We start from the raw sequence: 24,421 nt of genomic DNA on the forward strand, positions 1-24,421 counted from the left end.
AGTCTAGATGAGTTAAAGGGAAGGCTTGCACTAGGCTGGTAGCATTGAGAATAAAGGTGGAATTATAGAGCTGAAAGACTGAGGTCAAAATGACAAGATTTGGAAATGGAACAGAAAGTGAAAGAAAGGGAAAAATAAAAGTATAATATCAACATTTCACAGGAGACAGGACGAGTGGGTTTCATGCAGTCCTTGGGTGTTATATATAGAGCTGGAAGGGGACTTTTGATATCATCTGCTCCCATATCCTTATTTTACAGAGGAGAAAAAAGCTGAGGTATAGACAGAACCTCCCCTGTGGTTGGTCATACTTGCACAAGGTCACAAAGAAGTGAGGAACAGAGGGAATGTTATTAATTTTAGGTCTTGTTGCAGTGGGAGAGCAGGTTAGATAGTAAGAATTACCAGGAGTCTGGAGGGCTTCATTGTTAACAGCAGAATGGAACCAAGCAGCTTCAGGTGATTGCTTAGTTAGAAGAGGTAATTTAAGATGAGCATTTATAGAGTAAGATAAGAGATTTGGGGGGGGGGGGAAGAGAAGAAGGGGGAAAAGGGAGAAGGGAGGGTTTACTCCTTAACCATTGGTCAGAACTTGTCCAACACAAAATTTTGGAAACATGTAGCATGATCTAAGCTTCCCACATCCCATTTACCACAACCAAAGCCCTTCACCTGGCGTGGTGGGCAGCAGCATCTTGCTTTTCTGCTCCCTACAGTTAGTTGCCAACAAAGACACTGCTAGGGCCCATTGCATCGTTATTGAGCATTCTTCTCACTACACATTGTGGCTAATATCTTTCCCCTTGAGAATTGTATCCAATCATAGATAATATTTCATTTGTACTTAATTCGTGTTATTTTGGAAAGGATCAGCAGAATAATTTTCTATTTCAGATTCAGATTGTAGGTGCAAAATGATAATAAAATTCAGACCAAGTACTGCTATAAAATGTAAATTACTTATTTTGATAGCCTTAAGGAGTAATATATGTAGGTGACACAAAAAAGTGAATTTGAAGATGGTTTCTTTTTCTCGAGCTTTCTCCTCATTTACCTTATTTAAATATGAACCAACTCATTTTGTCATCCAGCATTATACTCATACTACTTAATATTCTATTATTTCGCTTGATTATTATACTAATTATGGCTTTAAACTACAGTTGTTAGAAATATCATTAAGGTTTCTATGAAATATTTCTCAGGGATTGCATGAGCCATTAAATTCAACTTCTGTAAAAAGTATAGGGATTGTTTAATAACTAGGGATTTGTTGAAAAATATATGTAAATATATAAATATATGTTTGACTATATTTATAGATCTGTAATTCTTTCCTCCAAAAGTATATTTTGGGTAGTTTGAAAGCATCCAAAAATGTAAGATGACTTTCATTTACAAAATTTATAAGAATCAGATGGTAATCTAAAGAGATCAGAACATATTTACTTTGTGGTATAGAAAGCAGAATTCTATCATATTGCTGAGGCCTAGATTTGAGGTACCTAAATGAAATGGGGGCTTAGTTAAGGTCTAGTGGCAAGTTTGGGGTACAGGGAGTCAAACCGAGTTCCCCTGCAACCCCCTTGGATGCGGCGCAAGGATACGGCGGTAAATGAGGTCTAGTAGCAGCGCGAGTCCCCAATAAAAGCATTTATTAGACTGAGAGCTAGATTGATAAAAGAGGTTTATTATTGAGTTTAGAAGTAGGAGATAGGTGAAGGTAGAGATTAGGAGGGCACTGGACAGAGGGTCCAGTGGACAGAGGGTCCTTACATGGCTAGCATATTTGGAATCTCTGCAAAGAGGGGTTCCCAGCATGGCCCTTTTATAATAAGAGACTTGGCTTGAGGGGCTTTTTGGGTGTAGCCCCAAAGTTGGCTCAGATCCGGATGGGGCTGGGACAGATCCGGATCTTCTGTTGGAATTCAAAGGGACCAGGATTTGGGAGTCAAAGGGCAATTACATCCACTAGAGGGGTTTGGGAATCAAAGATAGGAATCTTTCCCACATCAATATAGCTAATAATTTATCTTTGGAAACATTTTTTCACTCTAAGAACCATTTTTGCATCCATTCTTTCCTCCCACTATTAACTGGTCATTATTTCACTTCTATGTAACACATATCTTATCTAGTGAATATTTTTTTAAAATACCTAGTGTTCTTTATTTCAATAAACATTAAATAAGTGCCTACTATGTGCCAGGAGAACAATTAGATGGTGCAATAGATCGAGTATTGGTCCTGGAATCAGAAAGACTTCTCTTCCTGAGTTCAAATTCAGCTTCAGACACTTAATAACTATGATTCTGGGCAAAATCACTTAACCCTCATTTGCGTTATCTGTAAAATGAGCTGAAGAAATAAATAGCAAATAATTTCAGTATCTTTGCCGAGAAAACTTCAAATGAGATCACAAAGATTTGGATACAACTGAATTACAATATCTTTACATAAATAACTCAGTGTGATTTTAATATAGAGCCAAGAACTATTATGCAAGATCTTTGTTCTTGTATCATGAGTAAAGACAAATAACAAAGAGATGGGAAGAGAAAGAAATATAAAATATAAGATTTTAGTCTGGTCACTTAAAACTAAACCTGTTTATATTCCCTTGAGGAACCATGTTAATAATAATGGTGTGCTAATGATCTTCAAACAATAATAACAGAATCTAGCTTTTATATGGTATTTCTGAAGTTTTCAGAGTACTTTACAAATATTATTTCAGATTCATAACACCTCTGGAAGGTAGGTGTTATTATTGTCTTTATTTTATAAATAAGGTAACTGAGGCAGACAGGTTTAGTGATTCACGTAGGGTCCCACAGTTAGCAAGTATTTGAAGCTGGTTTTGAAATTGTTAACTTTCTGATTTGAAGCCCAGCTCTTTGGGCTATACCATCTAACTTTCTTTGAATGCTACTGAATGGCCATCTGGAGTACAGACAGAGGTGGCAGTCTCACGACAGAAGTAATATATTGAGTTGTGGGATTAGAGAGTAAGGTCCCCTGAGGGGTAGGAGAACTGGACTTATCAGGCCCTATACTTCTAATGTGGTTTCCTGACCATCTAGTATTAGTTCTAAGATAGGGAGACTTCAAGAAGGACTTAGAAAAGAAGAGAAGCCAACAGAAACTGCAGACACCTAATTTATAATCTTATTAGCTTCATCAAGGCTTGTATTTCCAGTCCCAAGGTCCTGATGATTTGGTTTGTTGGTATCAGCAATAAACAATGAAAAGACTTGCCATTGTTAAGGAAAAAGTACCAAAGACATGGAAAAAAGACTTCTCACCATTACAAGGGAGCAACCAGGGTAGCCTACCCAGATACAAGCATGTCTTAATGATTCAGAGGCCTTAGCGTACACACATGTAATTTAGTAGACTGGCTAACCTCACCTATCAGATTTTATATTTACTCTTTCAATAAATGGTATCAGCATGTTCCAATCTGGATTTTTACTTTAAATCACTATTAATCTCTAGTTCACAAAAACAGTTTTTCTGGCAGTTGCCCCTGAACATCAGGATAAAAAAAAAATCTTCAAAGAGCTTTATAGTCCCATCTGATTTAGTCATCACTTCAAAAGTTCTTCTGAAGTTTTAGGTAGGAAGAACTTTTTTGTTATCAATTAATTATAAGATCATTAAGCATTTATTACAGTACTTACACACAGAGAGGCTACTAACTTTTACTTTAGCATGTAAATCAGGAACTCTTTGTACTGTCTAAGCTCTATTTTGAAAAAGCTGTCTCCATGTGTCTCAACTGGTGATTGCACTAAATGTGAAGCAATTACACAAGCAGTCAGTTGGATTGCCTTATGATGTGGGAATTTCAGTATTTGTGGTTGAATGGGTGTTCAAAGATCAGGTAAACCAATCTTATATTTGATTAATTTTTGCAGTGGTTGAATTGTCTACTGCACATAGACCTATATTAAAGAAAGATTATTTTGAAATAAGTTTTAGCATTTCTGTTTGATTTTTTTTTTTTTTTTTTTTTTTTTTTGCTGAGACATTTGGGGTTAAGTTACTTGTCCAGGGTCACACAGCTAGGAAGTGTTAAGTGTCTGAGGTCAGACTTTAGGACTGGTGCTTGATCCACTGCACCACCTAGCTGCCCCTCCCGTATAATTTTAAAATCAACATTAGGGCAGCAAAAAGTTATCAAACTGTGCATACCCTTTGACCCAGCAGTGCTACTACTGGGCTTATACCCCAAGGAGATACTAAAGAAGGGAAAGGGACCTGTATGTGCCAAAATGTTTGTGGCAGCCCTGTTTGTAGTGGCCAGAAACGGAAAATGAATGGATGTTCATCAATTGGAGAATGGTTGGGTAAATTGTGGTATATGAATGTTATGGAATATTATTGTTCTGTAAGAAATGACCAGTAGGATGAATAAAGAGAGGCTTGGAGAGACTTACATGAACTGATGCTAAGTGAAATGAGCAGAACCAGGAAATCATTATATACTTCAACAACGATACTGTATGAAAATGTACTCTGATGGAAGTGGATTTCTTTGACAAAGAGACCTAATTCAGTTTCAATTGATCAATGATGGACAGAAGCAGCTACACCCAAAGAAAGAACACTGGGAAATGAATGTAAACTGCTTGTATTTTTGTTTTTCTTCCCGGGTTATTTTTACCTTCTAAATCCAATTCTCCCTGTGCAACAAGAGAACTGTTCGGGTCTGCACACATATATTGCATATAGGATATACTACGACATATTCAACATATATAGGACTGCTTGCCATCTAGGGGAGGGAGTGGAAGGTGGGAGGGAAAAATTGGAACAGAAGTGAGTGCAAGGGATAATTTTGTAAAAAAATTACTCTGGCATGGGTTCTGTCAATAAAAAGTTATTACAAAAAAAAAAAACCCTTAGGGCTGCATTTTTTCCCTCTGAGAATTAAGTTTTGGAAATTTATGATGAAAATCAGTGGATAAATAATTGGCCTTAGAAATAGTTCTTCTATATACATATTCTTCAGCAGTGTAGTTCAGTAGCTTAAAGCACTGGGCTTAGAATCAGGAAAACCTGAGTTCAAATGTAGCCTCAGATATTTTTTAGCTGTGTGACCCTGGGCAAGTCTTTTAACTTCTATCTCATTATTTTTCCCTTGTAAAATGGGGATAATAAAAGGATCTTCTGAACTTGTCTTTTTTTGAGTTGACATATTTTCCAGAAACACTTGACTCAGATCATGAAGGAAGAAGCCCCTTTCCTCCTGAGCTGGGATAACACATATTGTTTGCATCCCAAACTGTCCAGCTGAGCTGTGTGGCCTTGGGAGTCAAGATATATTGCCAGATAGTCTGCTCTGGACTTGTGCATCTGAGGCGGACCAACTTATCTTCACAGCGTAGCAGTTCCCTAGGGAAAAGAGTTCTCTTTTGGGAGAGTTTTGTCCTTTTCTTGACTCCAGGCCTGGTACTTCCTGTACCTAGCTGCTCCTTAATTTACATTATAGTACATTATATGGTTATAATTATATATTTTAATTATTTATAGTGTTTTAATGTTTATAAAATACTTTGCACAAATAATTTCATTAGTTTTTCACAACTCTGTGAAATCATTACTATTATTATCTCCTCTTTGTGGATGAGGAAAGCAATACTCAGGTTAAATGTTCTTGTTCAGGGTCACACAGCCTGCTGTCACACAGCATTAAATCTTAACTGGAATAGAATCAGCACCTGGTGCTTTGCCATACAGAAGGAGCCTGATGGCATTCAAAACCCCTTCAGCTGGGGAGGGATTGACTTCAACTGAGTAAACTGTTAGCGGCTTCAGCATTAATTGATAATATTCTGTTAATAACACTTTGGAATTGTTCAGCCTATCTCTCTAGGGTCATGTCCTTATTACTAATCAGTGTGAATCGATCAGCATTGAGTAGTTGAGATGCACCCTAGTCATTGGTCTGGAAAAAGCATTCAAGGCATCATAAAAGCTCTTTGGATTGTTACTATCAGTTTAAAACTGAGTTTCATCTGCCTTCTTACTGAGCCAAGACTCCTGCATCTCTCTATGCTTCACTTGCATTTGACTTTTGGTGGAATTAAATGCTGTGAAGCTCTCATTTTTCATTTAGCAGCTTCTGAATTTCCCCATCATTTTTGTCAAACCAGTCTTGATGTTTCTGACACAGATGAATAAGTGCAGTGCTGTACACCAAATCTATGGAGGCTGCACACTCCTTTATTGCTCCACTCTTGCCAATCGTATGTTGGCTCAATTTTCTCTTCAAGTTGGCCACAAACTGTTGTCACTTAGACAAATGCTCTAATCTGTTGACATTAATCCTTCTGGTAGTCATTTCGCTTTAGGGTCGCCACTTTTGTTGAGTTCAAATATCCAGCTTGGAGAGCTTATGTCTATGATCAGCACTCTGTGCCACACACTGCCTTGATCACTCTTAGATTTTATCCTATCTCTTCTCCTTACAATCACCTAGTCTATTAAATGCCAGTATTTACCCCCAAGGGTACAACAGTGAAGTTTTAATTGTATTTAGGTAAATGGAAGATAGTATTGGTGATGTACCAGTCATGAAATGAAGTCCTCATAAGAGAAATCCTCTTACTTCAGGAGTAAGAAACCTTTGCTGTTGCTGTTTTTCTACTCCATTTCTTCCAAGGACTCCCTGCCATATCTAGTAGTCTGAGCCTATTCTAGTATTTAAATTACCCAGAATTTTAATCTTGTCCTTTTTTGGTACATTGATGATAAGGATCTCTAAGTCTTCATGAAATTTTCCTTTGACTTCATCAAGGCTTGCTATGGTGGGAGCATAGACACTGATAATGGTAGTATGGCATTTTCATGTAAGTGGTAATCGCATTGTTATGAGCCTGCTTTGACTCCTTTTGGTCGGCATACAAACCTGTTGACTAGGTTAGTTTTGATTGCAAAACCTACATCAACTTCACATTGTTCCTCATTACTGTGGCCACTCCATAAAAACATAGATCCAGCCCTCCCGGTAAAATGGCCTTCATTTGCCAGCCTTGCTTCACTCAGTGCTATTATTTGGATTTGATACCTGCTGAATTCTCTCACAATGAGATGTTCATCATTCAGGTCTATTGGATTTTATGTTGTCTGTAAGTGTGTGTGTGTACATGAAAATATACCAGTGGTGAGTGGAATCATCTTTTCAGAAGTTTTTGTACATTTTTTGTTTCAACTGTAGGACCCTTCCTGCCATGGTAATCAGGCTGGGGTTAGAGAAGCAGACAATTTTTAGGGTACTTTTCTAGCTCTTTTCTTGCATCATGAGATAAGCAATCTGGTCCTTAATAGGCTGCTTTGACACTGACACCCAGGGAACTATTGAATGCTACTGCTGCTTCTAGTGAGATGATCATACAGCCTGGGCTGCCTGTGTTCAGTGTATTACAGCTTTTAGTTTATCTTCACCTGCTACTTTGTCACTTGTCTGTCACCACAGGACTTTGAGAGAGCAATGGTAATGTCATATAGGTGAAGTCTTTTGATTCATGCATAAATTGGATTTAAGTGAAGTAGAGTTGTACAGAGTTGTTGGCCTTGCTCTCTCTTCCAGTCATCACAGTGCAGCACCAAGACAGAATCCAAATCACTGGTGATGGCTTGAGATGTCTAACCAAGCTCTAAGCGCTCCACAGTACCTGCTTCACCTGCCTTCATGGCTATTGGAACAAGTTGTTCTCGTTTGTTGTGATCTGGGAGCCACCTGCCAGTGGCTGCTGGAGGTCTAACTCAGACCTGTAGAATGGATCCCTTCATGTGAGCTGATGATGATGATACAAAGAGACTGAGAGGCAGTTGTATTCTCTGACCTCTCTCCTCTTCCCTCTGCCTCCAATTTATTTCATTCCCAATCCACAAGGAATATCTGCAAAGGCTGCTTTGCTACTCCTTCAAGTTTATGATTCACAGCTATGGAGGCTCTCGGAAAAATGACCTGCACCTTCATTTAGGCATGGTCCTTAACACTCATTCATCCATTCCACCAGGGGAAGGCTTTCACGTGTTTGGGATGGACACACTCTTAAACCACTAATGAGTTTGAGACCCCTTGGTTGCCTTCAATCTGGCTTAACCCATGTGCTGAAATGACCAGTGGTATGGCCACCATGCAGGCTACTGCTTCTTGGAGCCACAGGTGAAAGTTAGTGGATCATGTGCATACTAAAGGTGAAAAGCAGTCCTGAAAAGGGGATAAGCAGCTCTCATAACAAGAGGCACTAATCTTCCCTGAACACATCTTACACTAATGCACTATTAGTGGAATTGTAAACTCATCTAACCATTCTGGAGAGCAATTTGGAACTGTGTTTCAAAGGGCTATCAAAGTGTGTATTCCTTTTGAATACAATACCAGTAATACTTCTTTATCCCAAAGAAAAGGGCCTATTTGTACAAAAATGTTTGTAGCAACTCTTTTTGTGGTAGCAAAGAATTAGAAATTGAGTGGATACCCATCAATTGGGGAATGAATGGCTGAAGAATTGGTATATACTTGGAAAAGAATTCTATTGAACTATAAGAAATGATGAACAGGACGATTTCAAATAAATCTGAAAAGACTTATATGAACTGATGCAAAGTGAAGTGAATAAAACCAAGAGAACTTTGTACAGAATAATAGCAATATTGCAACAGTGATCAACTGATGAATGACTGAGCTATTCTCAGCAATATAATAGTCCAATATATTTCTGAAAGACTCATGCTAAAAAATGCTATCCACATTTCAAAGAAAGAAGTGATGGAGTTGAGTGCAGATTGAAATGTATTATTTTTTTACTTTATATTTCCTTGGGTTTCTTTTTTTTTGGGGGGGGTGTTATGTCTTTCACAATATAGACTAATATAGAAATATGTTTTTCATGATTGTATGTATATAACCTATATCAAACTATTTACCATCTAAGGAAGGAATGAAGGATAAAGATAACTTGGAATTTAACATTTAAAAAATGTTAAAAATTGTCTTTACATGTAATTTGGAAAAATATTAACAATAAAGTTTGCAAAAAAAGAGAAAAATCTATTTTAAAAACTGCAGGAAAGTAGGAGGAGGAAAATAAAAGGATGGCTGATAGGAGGGAGGGTAGATCAGGAGAGGTGGTGGTTAAAAGCAAAATACTTTTACTGAAGGATAGGGTAAAAGGAGAGAAAGAAGGATAAATGGAGGGGAGGAGAAAACAGGATGGAGGGAAATACACAGAAATACAATGTGAATGGGATGAACTCATCCATGAAACAGAAGTGGATAGCAGAGTGAATTCACACACACACACACACATACACACACACACACACACACACACACACACGGAGTAAAGTGAAAGGTTTGAAACAAAATCTATTATGCTTCAATTGAAGTAGAAAAACAAAAACAAAAACTGGGTAGCAGTCATGATCTCAGGCATAGACAAAGAAAAATTAGATCTAATTAAAAAAGAGAAACAGGGAAACTACATTTTATTGAGTTATCATAGACAATGAATTAATTTCAATACTAAACATATATTTACCAAATTGTATAGCATACAAATTCTTTTCTTTTTAGCATCCAGATTATTAAAATTAAATAAATTAAAAGAGAAAATAGACAGTAAAACTATAGTAGTAGGGTACCTTAACTTTCCTCTCTCAGAACTTGATACATTTAACTAAAAATAATCGAGGTTAAAGAGATGAACAGAATTTTAGAAAATTTAGTTATGACAAACTTCTTGAGAATGGATATAAAAAATAAAAATTAATGGATATAGAAAAGAATATGCCTTGTTTTCAGCAGTATGAGGCATCTACACAAAAACTCATATATTAGGGCATTAAAACCTAACAACCCAATGCAGAAAGGAGAAATAGTAAAAACATCTTTTTCAGATAATAATAAAATAAAATTAGATTTAATAAAAGGCTATAAAAACATTAAAATTAATCGATTAAATAAATAATCTCTTACAAAATGAGTGGATCAAAGAAATAGGAATGATTTCACTGAAGAGAATGACAACATACTAAAAAAATTATAGGATATATTGGTTTACTTCTGGTTGTATGTTTTTGAAGAGAAGAAAAAAATTATTACTCTATTTTATCTTGCAGCTGATACAGGTGATAATTACAATATGGAAAATTTGATGGTTGAATATATTGAAATGGATCGAGATATGAACCAGTATATAATGGCAGTTGAAGCTACATTAAATGAGGTATGTTTAATAGTTGTACTAGCCTATTTTATATTTTCTTCTTGCTTAAAAATCTCAAGGGACAGAAATTTGAAAATATTTCTGAATGAGGCAAGCTCAGTTAAACCTGAGATGATAAATTTGAGTCTAATTCTTTTTCATCTTCTGTTCCATATTATTTTGTTTGTGTGTTTTTGCTAAGGCATTTGGGATTAAGTGACTTGCCCAGGGTCACACAGTAGGAAGTGTTAAGTATCTAAAGCCAGTTTTGAATTTAGGTCCTCCTGACTTCAGAGCTGGTGCTCTAATCACTGAACCACCTAGTTGCCCCACATATTATTTTGTTTAAATATGTTCAGATTATAATTACTCTAGTATATTCCTCTAACATGATAAAAAGTAATTAAAGAAACAACTTCCTTCCAAATCTCAAACTTGATATGATGTTCTTTGTTAGCTCTTCTTAAATATTTAACTTAGAATTAACTTGGTTACTCATTCTTCATTTTTAACTTTTATACATTCACTAGAAACTGAGGTAAAAATGTGAAGAATTCATGGTTGACTTTAAAAATGTAAAAGACTGACTTTTTGATTTTTCTGGAAGCCAGAGTTAATTTTGTTGACTCTTATTGTTGTCAGAACAACATATTTGGCAGTTAGGAACATAGCAATGTCCTATTCAATTCCATGTTAAGTAAGAAATAAGCAATCAGATTACAGTAATATTTCTCAGAAATCCTTTGTCCTCTGAGCAGTATAAACTCCTCATTAAATTGATTTTATTGCACTTGTGTAAAATAGTAATCTATGCTTTTGGTTTCTTATTTGTTATTTTTTTGAGTGGGCACCTGAAAATACTCCATAAAGTAAATCCCACAGAAGTTGTATTTTTTTTAGTAGCATAATATAAGCTGTCTTTAAAATGAAGTTAATAAAAAGTTGAAACTTTTTTCTCTTAAATGTAATCTCAGTGACTTCCTAAATATTTCACTAATGCTTGTAATTTTTAGTCATCATGATAGTTACTGATTTTTTTTTTTTTTTTTTTAGGAAAATGGGTGAAATTGTCATTGTGTGTGGTATACAAACACTAAGAAAACACTGTAGGAAATGGTATTAAACAAGTCATTCCTTTTAAGGCAGTTTCTTAATTTCCTAAGCATTGAATTGAGTCCTTTTTATGCTTTGGTACTTCAGTCCCCATCTGTTATCTGATAGGCTTTCTTTAACTTTCATGATTGCACAAATGTGACTGTGTACTCTGAATTATAGTTAAGGAAAAGAGACCTTGGCATCAGAATTTAATGTTGATTTTTCCTTTTCTATTACTTTATTAGCAGTCATTTTTAGGGGCTTATCTTTATATAAAGAACTGTAAATATTTTAAGTAAGCTTAAATCATTAAATTCCATTTTTATTTGTAATGCTGATCTTATGGAAACGTTAAGATTCCATTAAATGGCTATATATTTTTATTTTCATAAGTATTTAGAAACTAAAACTGGCTAAATGGGTAACATTCATTATAAGAAACTAGCAATTCCACATAGATTGATACATTATGATTTTATTTCCTGTTTACAAAATCTTATTCACAATAGAATAATATAGTAAACATTTATTAATAACTTACTATATGCTGGGCAGTATTCTAAAGTAGTGGGGATTCAAATAAGAAAAGGAAAGACCCTGTCTTCAAAAGAGCTTACAATCTAATGAAAGAAACACCATATAAAAGGAAGCTAGAAGGGGCTGGAAGGACAAGAAAATATTTGTTGTGGAGCATGTTGGTGGTGAAGTTGAATCCAAAAAGTGCAGCTAATAAGAAATGAAAACCTTTCATATAGAGTTTTTGGGAGAGGGTTTTTGCTCTGCCCTTCAGTCATAATGATAGAGGCAACTGAGACTTCTGATGATAATGAATATCAAAGCTCAGGAAATTCCAATGATGAATTTTCCTGGGATTACTTGTACTGGGAATTGGGGCGGGGTGAACATAATGACAGTGGATAGGAAACCAAAGCTAATGGGAAATGAAGACTTCACTGGGCTTCTTAGCCATTTATATATGGATGCTTTGGGAGGAGTTAGGAGTTTGGGGGAGGAATTAAGAGGGATTGTTAGAGGCATTTAGTTTATTTTATACCAGACTAAATTCCTTCTGTTTATTATAACGAAATAATGGAGGAGATGGAGGGAGAAGTACAAGAGGGTGAGGAGAAGGAAGGAGAGAGACAGAGACAGAAAATGAACAGGAGGAGGAGGAGGGAGTAGGCTCTCCAAACTATTTTCCATTGAACTGGCATAATGGTCAAGCTACTCTTCTGGCAGATTTCTTTTCTTTTCTTTTCTTTTCTTTTTTCTTCTTCTTTTTTTTTTTTTTTAATAGCTTTTTATTGACAAAACATATGGATGGGTAATTTTTCAACACTGACCCTTGCAAAACTCTGTTCCAACTTTTCCCCTCCTTCCCTCCACCCCCTCCCCTAGACAGCAGGTAGTCCCATACATATTAAATATGTTAAAGTATATATTAAATACATTATATGTATACATATTTATACAGTTATCTTGCTGCACAAGAAAAATCAGATTTAGAAAGAATGTAAAAATAACCTGAGAAGAAAAACAAAAATGCAATCAAACAATAACAGAAAGAGTGGAAATGTTATGTTGTAGTCCACACTCATTTCCCAGTGTTCTTTCACTGGGTGTAGCTGGTTTTGTTCATTATTGATCAGTTGGAACTGATTTGGATCCTCTCATTGTTGAAGATAGCCACTTCCATCAGAATTGATCCTCATAGTATTGTTGTTGAAGTGTATAATGATCTCCTGGTTCTGCTCATTTCACTTAGCATCAGTTCGTGTAAGTCTCTCCAAGCCTTTCTGTATTGAGCCTTGCGGTCATTTCTTATAGAACAATAATATTTCATAACATTCACATACCACAGTTTACTTAGCCATTTTCCAGCCGATGGGCATTCATTCATTTCCCAGTTTCTAGCCGCTACAAAAAGGGATGTCTGGCAGATTTCTAGATGTAACATCAAAAGGATGATTTTCAGCTATCAAGAAAAGGAAAGTAATGGTAAAGAACTAGTGTGTTCATCAAGTGCCGATCATATCAGAATACCTTTAATTCCTTTTTTTATGGTATTACCTATAAAAATATATTGAGGACATATTATAAAGTTTACCTAGATTTTAGTGAAATCTACCTTTGTTAACAGATGGAAAAATGTTTAATTCTTTTAATATATATATATATATATATATATATATATATATAATTTTATCTGAACCTGTAATTTCTTAATTGAATGGAAATCTCAGTGAGAAAAGTTGCTTTGTCTTTCATGGCTCATAATTCGAGAAAATTGCCTAGAGCAAGTTAATATACCTTCCCAGGGTTACAGTAAGTACTGTTTGTGTGGTGACTTGAACTCTGGTCTTCCAAACTCTTAAGGCCAAGTTTCTCTATGTGATTTATATCATTCTGTTGCTCTCATGGTCTTTTTCTATGACCCTGCAAGGGTTATTCACAATGGGTCTGTAGTCACACATTATTTCTGTACCTTCAGTTGCAATAAGTCTGGTGACTTAATTCTTTTAGTGCTATCCAGGCTCTCATTTTCTTTTTGCTTGCCTTATGCTTTAGCTCCCTCTTAGCTCTATGTTCTTTCCTTTTCAGTCCACATGTCATTTTGTTCAGTAGAAACAAAAACAAGAATGGAATAATACTTATACACACTGCTGTTAGTCAATATGACCTTGTCCTTTCGGCACTATCTTAACCCTTTGTTCTTGTTCTTTACCCCATTATAGCATGAAAACTCTTTTTGATGTATATTGTGTTCCTGAGCAAGCCCATGTTATTCTGAGCTTTAATATTAATACTGTTCTTACTAGACTATCTAGATTTTGCTATTCCTTCTCAGCTGCCTACACTTTGATCCAGCCTTATTCTGTGCCATTGTTATTATACTAAGTTGGTGTATAAGTTTCTTTCCAATCCACCTGAGTTTCCTTAAGTAAATTCCCCTTTTCCTTAATAAATATCCTTTGATCTAACTATATTGTTACTGAGTCTGTGCCCCAAAATGATCAAAGAAAGATGGAAACTGTATATATACAAAAATATAGTTAGCAGATCTTTTCATAGAGGCCAGAAATTTGAGAGTGTCCTGTTAAATAATAGCTAAACAAATTATGGTATGTGAATGAATAGAATAATTTTTTTTTTTAACTCTCTTTATTTATTTATTTTTTTTTTATTTAATAGCCTTTTATTTACAGGTTATATGCATGGGTAACTTTACAGCATTAACAATTGCCAAACCTCTTGTTCCAATTTTTCACCTCTTACCCCCCACCCCCTCCCCCAGATGGCAGGATGACCAGTAGATGTTAAATATATTAAAATATAAATTAGATACACAATAAGTATACATGATCAAACTGTTATTTTGCTGTACAAAAAGAATCAGACTCTGAAATATTGTACAATTAGCTTGTGAAGGAAATCAAAAATGCAGGTGGGCATAAATATAGGGATTGGGAATTCAATGTAATGGTTTTTAGTCATCACCCAGAGTTCTTTCTCTGGGCGTAGCTAGAATAATTTTTTTTCATAAAATGATGTTGAAATGGACAATTTCAAAGGAAACTGGGAAGACAGACCTCTATGAACTGATGAGGAGCACAATAAGCAGAACTAGGTAAATAATAAGATACCTTTATAGAGAAAAAAACATTTAAAAGATTTTAAAACTCTGATCAATGCAATGATAAACCTTGAGTCCAGAAGACTGAAGATGAAACATGGCACTAACTCCTTGCCAGAGAAGTAATTGCTTTAATATGCAGAGAGTTACATACATTTTTGGGCATGGGAATTATGAAACTCTGTTTTGCTGAACTATGTTTATGATAGTTTTTTTTTTCTTGTTTAAATGAACAGGGGGCAAGGACAGATTAAATACACACAGAAATAAGCAATCTTTTAAATAAGAGAAATAAAATTCTGATGCCAAAGAAAACACAAAAAGTTATAACTCTAATATAGCCTAGTTTCTTAAAACTGATTTAGGACTTTAGGAGGGTTTGAAACTGAATGTGGAGGTCACGAAATTATGATTTATATCAGTAAATGTTCAGTTTATATATCTATATGCCCTGGATCATGTAAAAATTTCTTGAGTGAAAAGGGATCGTAAGTGCAAAAAAGTTTAAGAAACCTGCTATAGAGGATATTCCAGTGACTTTTAGTGGCAGTTTTTGGTATGCAGAAGTTTAAATTTTTCAGAGACCATTCAAACCCATTTGGTGTATAACAAACTTAGTTGTACTGGATTGCAAACAAAAGTGCAGCTGAAAATGAAGAAGCCTATAACTCAGAAAAGAAAGCCCGTCAGAAGGAATGGGAAGGTGGAATAAGTCACCTACCTACAATGTAGCACAGGTTTCTTGGTAATGGAAGATTACCAGTGAGATGACCATTTTAAAACAAAGTAAAGCAGCTGTTGATATTAAGAGAATTTGTCATGGACCAAAAAAAAAAAAAAAAAAGCAAAAACTGGAGTATTGAAGATTTGGAAAAGTGTTTTGTTTTGTTTTGTTTTGTTTTTGGTTGAAACTTTTTCACTGAAGGGAGGATTGATGTCTGAACAAGTATTAGTAAGCCAATAAGAATTGATTTTCTATAAACTACCCAGAAAATGTTTGGGGGATTTTTCTTTTACTTCTATTAACTTAGAACTTTTTTTCCCCATTGAGGAAAGATGAACTTTGAGAAATAATAGATTTACTGAGAAAAAGCAGAAATTCCCAAATATTTTCACTTCCTTGCAACTCTTTATTGTTACCAGAGTTTAAGGAATTTATCCTAAAGACAGAAAGTGATTAACAGGCTTCACTACTCTGGTAACTGATTTAAACCCCATTGAAAACATAAGCTGTTACCAAGATGCCACTTGGAAAAATGGACTGTTTGTAAAAAGGTAATTTTCTATCTAATGTAATAAAAGTGTGGTTCCATCATGAAGTATTAAAGAGGTCAAAATTTTGTGATTTGATTATTTAGGTAAAATGAGTATTTTAGCAGAAATAGGACATATTTCATCTTAATAGATTTTAAAGCTATAAAACACTTTAAGGTCTATTATTACAAGCCAGTAAACATAAAGAAAAATAAAGAAAGAAAGAAAGAAAAATAATAAAATAAACATGTATTAAACATTTGGTGTGTGCTAGACACTGAGCTAAATATTTGATCCTCACAATAACACCAGGTGCTATTATCCTTATTTTAGAGTTGAGGAAACTAAGTGTTTGAAGGGCTGAGTAAATGGTTACTGATTGATTTTGAATCTAAAAACAAGTGATATTTTCAAAATTATAGCATCATAGTTAGACAATTAAAAGTGACCTTAGAAGCTATCCAATTCAAACTACTGATTTTACAGGTTTGAAAAAGTGACCCAGAGAATAGAAATGACTTTCTCAGGGCCACACAGGTGGGTATAGAGGACCTCTAACTCTAGTACAACAGTATGAATTATAGATCATCTTGATGGAAAGAAGAAATGCATAAGTCCAGGCAACAAGTCAAAATGCTGGCACAGAGGCATGATCTAGCAATACAATAAAATTCTGTTGTTTAGACTAAAGTACTTTCTGTTCTTTTTCTTCTTCTTTTTTAATAATAGCTTTTTTTTTTTCAAAATACATGCAAAGATAGTTTTCAACATTCCCCCCTTACAAAACCTTGTATTCCAAAATTTTCTTCCTCCTTTCTCCTCACCCTTTCCTCTAGACAGCAAATAATCCAATATATATTAAACATGTTCAATTCTTTTATATATATATATATATATATATATATATATATATATTATGATTCTTACAAGGTACTAAGACAGTGGAATTGATGGAGACAATAATTATCTAATTTAGCATGGTTCAGTAGGATTGATCTGCTCCTACAAGGAAATATTATAGGCCAGAACTTGAAACAAGGTACTAAGTGGAATTGAGGAAACAATGGTTAAATCTAATTTAGCATTGATTTAATCCTACAACAAATAATTGTTTCCTAGTGATGTAATGATTTGCAGGTACTCAGTGTGCAGCATATAAGCAAGAAGCTCTCAGGGCCAGACACAGAAGCCCACAAGCCCAATCTCAGAGGCAGAGTCAGATTCATTCCAACTTCCACCCCTGTGCTGGCTGGAGATTCAGAGGAAGAGACGCTGAAGCTGGCAGAGACAAAGGACTAGCGGCAATAGCTCTCAGAACCAAGGAGAGAGATAGGCCTCTAAGAAAGCTAACTGGGCTATTTTGAAGGAGACAATAAAGGATCTGGACTTTAGTAGCTGGCTACCTTTTGGGGTGATTACACTGAACTGAAAGGAAGGCTGCCTCCAGAAGCCCCCAAGAAACCTGCTCCCAGAGAATATTATATTTTAGAGAAGAATATTACACACACACACACACACACACACACTTCCACGTTTATCATGCTGCACAAGGAAAATCAGATCAAAAAAGAAGAAAAAAAGCAAGCAAATAACAAAAAATGGTGAAAATACCATGTTGTGATCCACATTAAGTTCCAAGATGAAAACTCCTGAGATTATTATAGCCAAATTCTGGAACTTCCAGGTCAAGGAGAAAATATTGCAAATGTCCAGAAAGAAGCAATTCAAGTATAGTGGAGTCACCGTCAGGATAACATGAAATTTAGCAGCTTCTACATTGAAGGATCAGAGGGCTTGAAATATGATCTTCTAGATGAATAAAGCTAGGATTGCAATAAAAAATCACCCTCTCCTGCAAAACTGAGTATAATCTTTCAAGGAAAAATGTGAATATTCACTGAAAAAAAGAAGATTTTCAAGTATTCTTGATGAAAAGATCACAGCTGAATGGAATTTGATTTTCAAATACAGGATTCATAAGAAGCCTAAGGAGGTAATTGGGAAAGGGCTATCATAAGGATCTTAAGGTTTATCTGTTTACATTGCTACATGGGAGGATAATTCTTGTAACTAATAAGAACTTTCTTATTATTATGGCAATTAGGAGGACTATATATAGACAGAGGGCACAGGTGTGAATTGAATGTGAAAGGATAATATCTAAGAAAACATTTAGGAGTGAGAGAAGAATGTACTAAAAAAGGAAAGGGAGAGATGGAATGGTGTAAATTATCTGCCATAAAAGAAAAATGTAAAAACTTTTACAATGGAGGGGGGGAAGATAGGAAAAGAGGGGAAGTGAGTGAACTTTACTCATCAGAATTGATTCAAATTGGAAATAACATACTCTTTCAATGTGTATATGAAAATCTATAATACCTGAAGGAAAGTAGGAGAGCAAAGGGATATAAGAAGGAAGGAGGATGATAGAAGAGAGTTCATATTGGGGGAAGGGTGATCAGTGGTAAAATATTTTTGAGGAGGGTCAGGATGAAAGGAGAGAAAGAATAGAATAAATGGGGAGATATATTTAGAAATAGTAATTGGGAAAAGAATTTTTAAGTAATTTTTCTGATGAAAGTTTCTTTTCTCAAATGTGTAGGGAATTGAGTCAAAAAAAAAAAAAAAGAGCCATTTCTCAGTTGATAAATGATCAAAAAATAGGTCCAAAGTGCTATAAAATCATGACATCCTTTGATGTAACTATACTACTTCTAGCAATGAATCCCAAGAGAGATTAAAAACAAGAAAAAGGAGAAGGACCTATATGTACAAAAATATTTGTAGCAGCTCTCTTGTCAGGGTAAAGAATTGGAAATTGAGAGGATGGCATCAATTGGGGAATAGCTGAATAAACTCTGTTATGTGGTGATGTTTTAATATTATTGTTCTTTGGAAATGATGAGCAGGATATTTTCAGAAAAATCTGGACAATCTTCCATGTATTCAAACAAAATGAAATGTATTATGTACAAAATAATAGCAATGTTCTGGGATTGTCAGTTTTGAATGACTTTGCTATTCTCAGCACTGCAGTCATCCATGACCTGCTTTGAAGGATTTATGATGAAAAATATTATCCATATGCAGAGAAAGAACTCATTGTGTCTGAATACAGAATGAAGTATATTCTTTTTTTAAAACATAATTTTTTGGGGGAAGGGGGTGGGAGATTTATGTTTTCTTTCATAACATGACTTCTGTGGAAATGTGTTGCATAACATCACATGTGCCTTCTTAATGAGGGGTGGGGTGAGGAGAAAGAGAATCCAGAACTCAAAGTTTTAAAAACAAATGTAAAAAATTGTAACTGGGGAAAATAATTTTTTAAAAAACCCTAAGTGATTCCTTTTCTTATATCCTCCCCTCAGTCGCCTCCCCAAATTTCCCCATTACTCTAAAGAGCAATACCATCCTTTCATTCTTTCAGACTTCCAATCCAGTTATCTTGCTTGTTTGCTCACTATCTTTCATATCACTCCTGCCATTCTGACCTGAAATATTCAATTTATGGCAAAGGTATGTCAGTCTTAATATTGCAAGATCTCTTGAGTGTACCTCTTTTCTCTTCTCTCACAGTATCATATCTCTGATGTCCTTTGTTACTTTATACCCGAACTATTGTAACAGCCTGCTTATGGGTCTTCTTGCTTCAAGTCACCCCCTACTTCAATTCAAAATCTGTTGAGTTACCAAAATGATTTTCCTAAAACATAAGGCTGAACAATGTTGGCCCCCCCCAAAAAAAAGAAAAATTCTAGTGAATTCCTGTCACCTTTAGGATCAAATACAAAACCTTCTGTTTGGCTTTTAGAGCCTTTCTCAACTTAAGTACACTTGTTTTCCTGCCTTTAACTCTAATCTCTTTCTAATGTTTTTATAATTTATTTTTCTTCATGCACTCCCTTCAGACAATAAAATAAAGTTAAGGATCTAATAAAAACAAAGTTAAGGATCTGAATAGAATTTTATAAAGTTAAATGATAGACCTACAGGTGTTATTGAATTGAATGGGAATAGAAGTATTTGAATTTCTTAGCTATGCATGACTTATGTAAAAATATTGGCTATATTTTGGGCCATTAAAAAAAAATCTCAGATGCAAAAAGCAAATATATTAAATACATCTTTTAATGACCACAATTCATTAAAAAAATATATTTAGAAAAGAATCACTATCAGTGATTAACATTAGTTGAAAGTTCTCAAATAGTTGTGTTAAAAAAGAGATCATAGAAACAATAGAATATAGCCACAACATTCCTTGGAGGAAATTTTATATCTCTAAATATGTTTGTCACAAACAAAAAAACAAAAATCAGCGTAAGCAAATGCAATTTAAAAACCAACAAGTGGGGGGGGGGGATTATACATTAAAGTAGAAATTCTGAAGATTTAAAAAACAATACTGAATCAATAAATAAGACTAGGAGCTGTTTTTTAAAATAAATAAACATTTCCTAATTTGACATTTTAAATGTGCACATGAGAAATCAAATTGAAATGTATAATTCACAGTAAATGAAGCAGAAATAAAATATAGCTATTAGATATTTTGCCCAACTCATATCAATAACAATGACAAACGAAATAGATGAATATTTATAAAATCATAAAATGCTCAGATGAATAAAAATCAATCAAAAGTTATTAAGCATTTATTAAAACCCTACTATTTTTCAGGAAGTGTTCTATGTATTGAGGATACATATATAAATTTAAGAAAAAGACATTCCCTTCTCTCAAAGAATTTACATTGTAATGCATGAAGATAAAGCACCAAAGGAAACCAAAAAGTGAGGGAGAGAAGATGGGAAGGGTTAGAGAGAGCCATTATAAGGTATGGGAGTGATGGGGCATAATCATTATAAAGTTGAAACTAAGCAGATCAGCTGTTGAAAAATGAAAAGGTAAATGGAAATTCTGAGCTCTCTTTAAAGAAGTCCTTTAAGAAGGTAATAAATTATCCCCAACTCTGTGGATCAGGACATATAGTTCATGACAGAATAGGAAATAGAGATACCACAGAAAATAAAATGGGCAATTTTGATTACCTATGATTACCTATAATTCCTTCCCCCCCGCCCCCCACAAACCCAATACAGATAAGGTTAGAAAGAAAACAGGAAGGTGGGGGAAGAGGGAATCTTTAATTTCACTTCTATGATAAAAGTCTTATTCCAGATATATAAATATAAGACCCAGTCTCATTTCAAATGTATAAATGTAACAGCCATTCCCCAGTTGATAAATGGTCAAAGAATATGAAAAGACAATTCTTGAGGGAAAATTTCCAAGGTATAACAATGTAGGAAAAAAATGTTCCACATCATTAATAAGTAGAGAAATGCCAATTAGAATAACTTTCAAGTTCCAAGTCATATCTATGAGACTATCAAAGTTTGCAACAACAAAAAAAAAGAAACAGAAAATGACAAATGGATGGGTTACTGAAAAATAAGCACACTAGTGCATTGTTGTTAGAACTATGAATTAGTCCAGTTCTTCTAGAAAGCAATTTGGGATTATATGTGTACAGTTTTACTTTTTGACCTAGCAATACTACTTATAGGCTTATGCCACTCAAAAAAATCAAGGAAATAATTAAGTACAAGTTATTTACAAAAATAATTATGAACAAAAATATTTGTGATGACAAAGAAGTGGATATCTATCAGGGAATTTTTAATTAAATTTTGATATATTAGTGTAATGGAATATTATTATCCCTTAAATACAAAAAAGTAGAGTTTAGAGAAGCTTTGGAAAACTTCTCCGATCTGACCCAGAATAAAGTAAGCAAAACCAGAGGGATAATTTATCTTATAATATTTTAAAGAAGTGTCTTTGAAAGACTGAAAAACCCCGATCAAAAGAATAAACAACTTAATTCTAGAAGACTGATGATTAAACATAATATCTGCTTCACATATTTGTTATTAGGGTCTTTTCTTTTTTTTCCTTTAGAACTGGTTAGTTAGTAAAGAGAAAATAAGTGCTTTTACTTGAAAATTAAATTAATTGAAAAAAAATCAAATTAAAAATTAAATTATTTAAATTTTTTTATAGGAATGGAAAAAGGCGAAGAATATTCAAATATGCAATATAGATTTTTAAGGACTCAGAGAGAGACTTTCAGCTTAAAATTCTACATTCCAGAAGGGATCAGCAAAGATGTCATGGAAGTTTGATGTTACATCTTTGATGTTTATTTTAATACAGAATTCTCCTCCAATCATATTTATGAATACTATCTCTTATCTTTATTTATCTAAAAAAATGGCATAATTATTCACATTTCATCAGGAGTCAGAATTTATTTGGGTTACTGTATTGTAATGCCGGAGAAACTGAGCAAGATAGAGATTAGAGAGTATTTAATAATTTATTAAATGGAAGTGATATGCTGGGACCAAATGGATCCATATTTGGTCCCAGGGCTGAATGAGACTATCATCTCCAAGAATCCAGCAAACAATGTGAGACATATATACCCGTGGCTCAGACGCAGAGGGTAGACTCAGGCAGGGGCTGAGTCAGGGTGATGAGAGCAGGAAGGGGACCGACAGGGTGGGGTGAGCCACCGGAGATGGGATGACATAATCAGGGGGAGGCACTCCCGACATGGGGAGAGGCATCTTGATAAGATGGTATCTGATATTCTGATAACTTGGGATGGGGAGAGACATTCTGAAATTCTGAAATATAAGATCTTTTATCCTTATCAAATATTCTTATAAAGAGGGAGGGGAGGTTTTACAGGACTGAGAAGCAGGGAAACTGAGTCAGGATTGGGTCAGGATAATTATGGAAATTGAGAACTGTGACATAACAGTATAGGAAGTTGGTCTAAAACTTTTTTTCTTTCTAGCCACAATGTTTTGCAGTTTTTGTAGAAATTCTTGTCAAAGAAGTAGTACTTCTTAAAGTAGCTTGAGTTCTTAATTATATCCATTTCAATTGTACACAATTTTTGCTTCTTTAGGCTGCTCTATTGACCTACTTTACAACTTTTGAACCAGTACTAAATTCTGATGATTACTGCTTCAAAAAATGTAGTTTTAAATATAGAGTATTCATTTCATTTCTACCTCTCTCTCTTTCTTTTGGCTCCTTCCCCTCCCCCCCCAATAATTTTCTCAATAGTCTCTTGACAAATAAGCCTTAAGTGTTTATTATGTGCCTATCATTGTTTTTATTTCTGCAGATTCAAAAACCAAAAATGAAACCATTTCATTCTTGAACAAGGGAATATTCTATCCAGAAGACAAACTTAACATTTATAATATATGACACCTTGGATGGTAAGGCAATAGTGAATAAAGTTAGAAGAAACTTGAGCTGACAGCTAAGGACCCCCAAAGAGGCCAGTTTGAGGAAGGAGAACATTTCAGGCAGGAGGGACAACTAGTTCTGAGGCATGAAGATTGAAGTCAGATTATTGCATATTGAGAACAGCAAGTAGGTAGCTGAATATAATGTAGGAAGGTAGGTAATTATAGAGAAGACTGAATTGAACTTTTAAGTGCTAAACCTAAGGTTTTGTTTATAATTATTATAGAAAATAAGGAGCCTCTGGAGTTGATTAAGTTTGGAGGTGGATACATGGTTAGCTCTACTTTATGAAAGCCAATGTGCGGAAAATGGATAGTTACGGAAGGCTTTGAGACCAGTAGAAGGCCATTGTCAGAGTCCAGGCCAGAGGGAATGACAGTTTGAACTCAGGCAGCAATTGTGGGTGGAGGAAAGGGGGAGGATGGAAAAGATATTGTGGAAAGAGGAATAACTAACTGAATTTATGAGATGAGATAAAGTCAAAGATGATACTGAGATTAGGAACTTGGATGACTGAAAGAATTGTAATGCCCTGGACTGCAGCAGGGAAGCCCAGAAGAGGAATGGATTTTGGGGAGAGAGATTGATTTCTGTTTTGAAAATTTGTTTGAGTTGCCTATGGTACATCTAGTTGGAAAAAAACAAAAGACATTAATATTGAAGAAATGAAGGTTACAAGAAAGTTACTAGTTCTAGGTATATATATCTGGAAATCATCTGCCTAGCGATGATGACAGAACCCATAGGAATTGATGATGTCATCAGATGAGGGAGCATAGAGAAAAAAAACCCAGGTCTTTGTACATTTTAATGTATTTTATTATTTTTTTCTTTATTTTTAATATATATCTTATAAATATATGTAATATATTTGCATTAT

At 34.6% G+C, this 24,421-nt stretch overlaps 1 protein-coding gene across 2 annotated transcripts in view; it reads left to right on the plus strand.

Annotated features, from left to right (window-relative positions):
- NSMCE2 (NSE2 (MMS21) homolog, SMC5-SMC6 complex SUMO ligase) overlaps positions 1-24,421 on the plus strand; it is a 232,832-nt gene that overhangs the window by 30,597 nt on the left and 177,814 nt on the right. For both annotated transcript variants that reach the window (XM_031947191.1, XM_031947190.1), the window contains one exon: positions 10,138-10,244. In XM_031947191.1, the coding sequence (XP_031803051.1) occupies positions 10,138-10,244 (107 nt within the window). The remainder of the gene's footprint in view (positions 1-10,137; positions 10,245-24,421) is intronic.

Source organism: Sarcophilus harrisii, chromosome 1 (assembly GCF_902635505.1).
Source record: "Sarcophilus harrisii chromosome 1, mSarHar1.11, whole genome shotgun sequence".
NCBI lineage: Eukaryota > Metazoa > Chordata > Mammalia > Dasyuromorphia > Dasyuridae > Sarcophilus > Sarcophilus harrisii.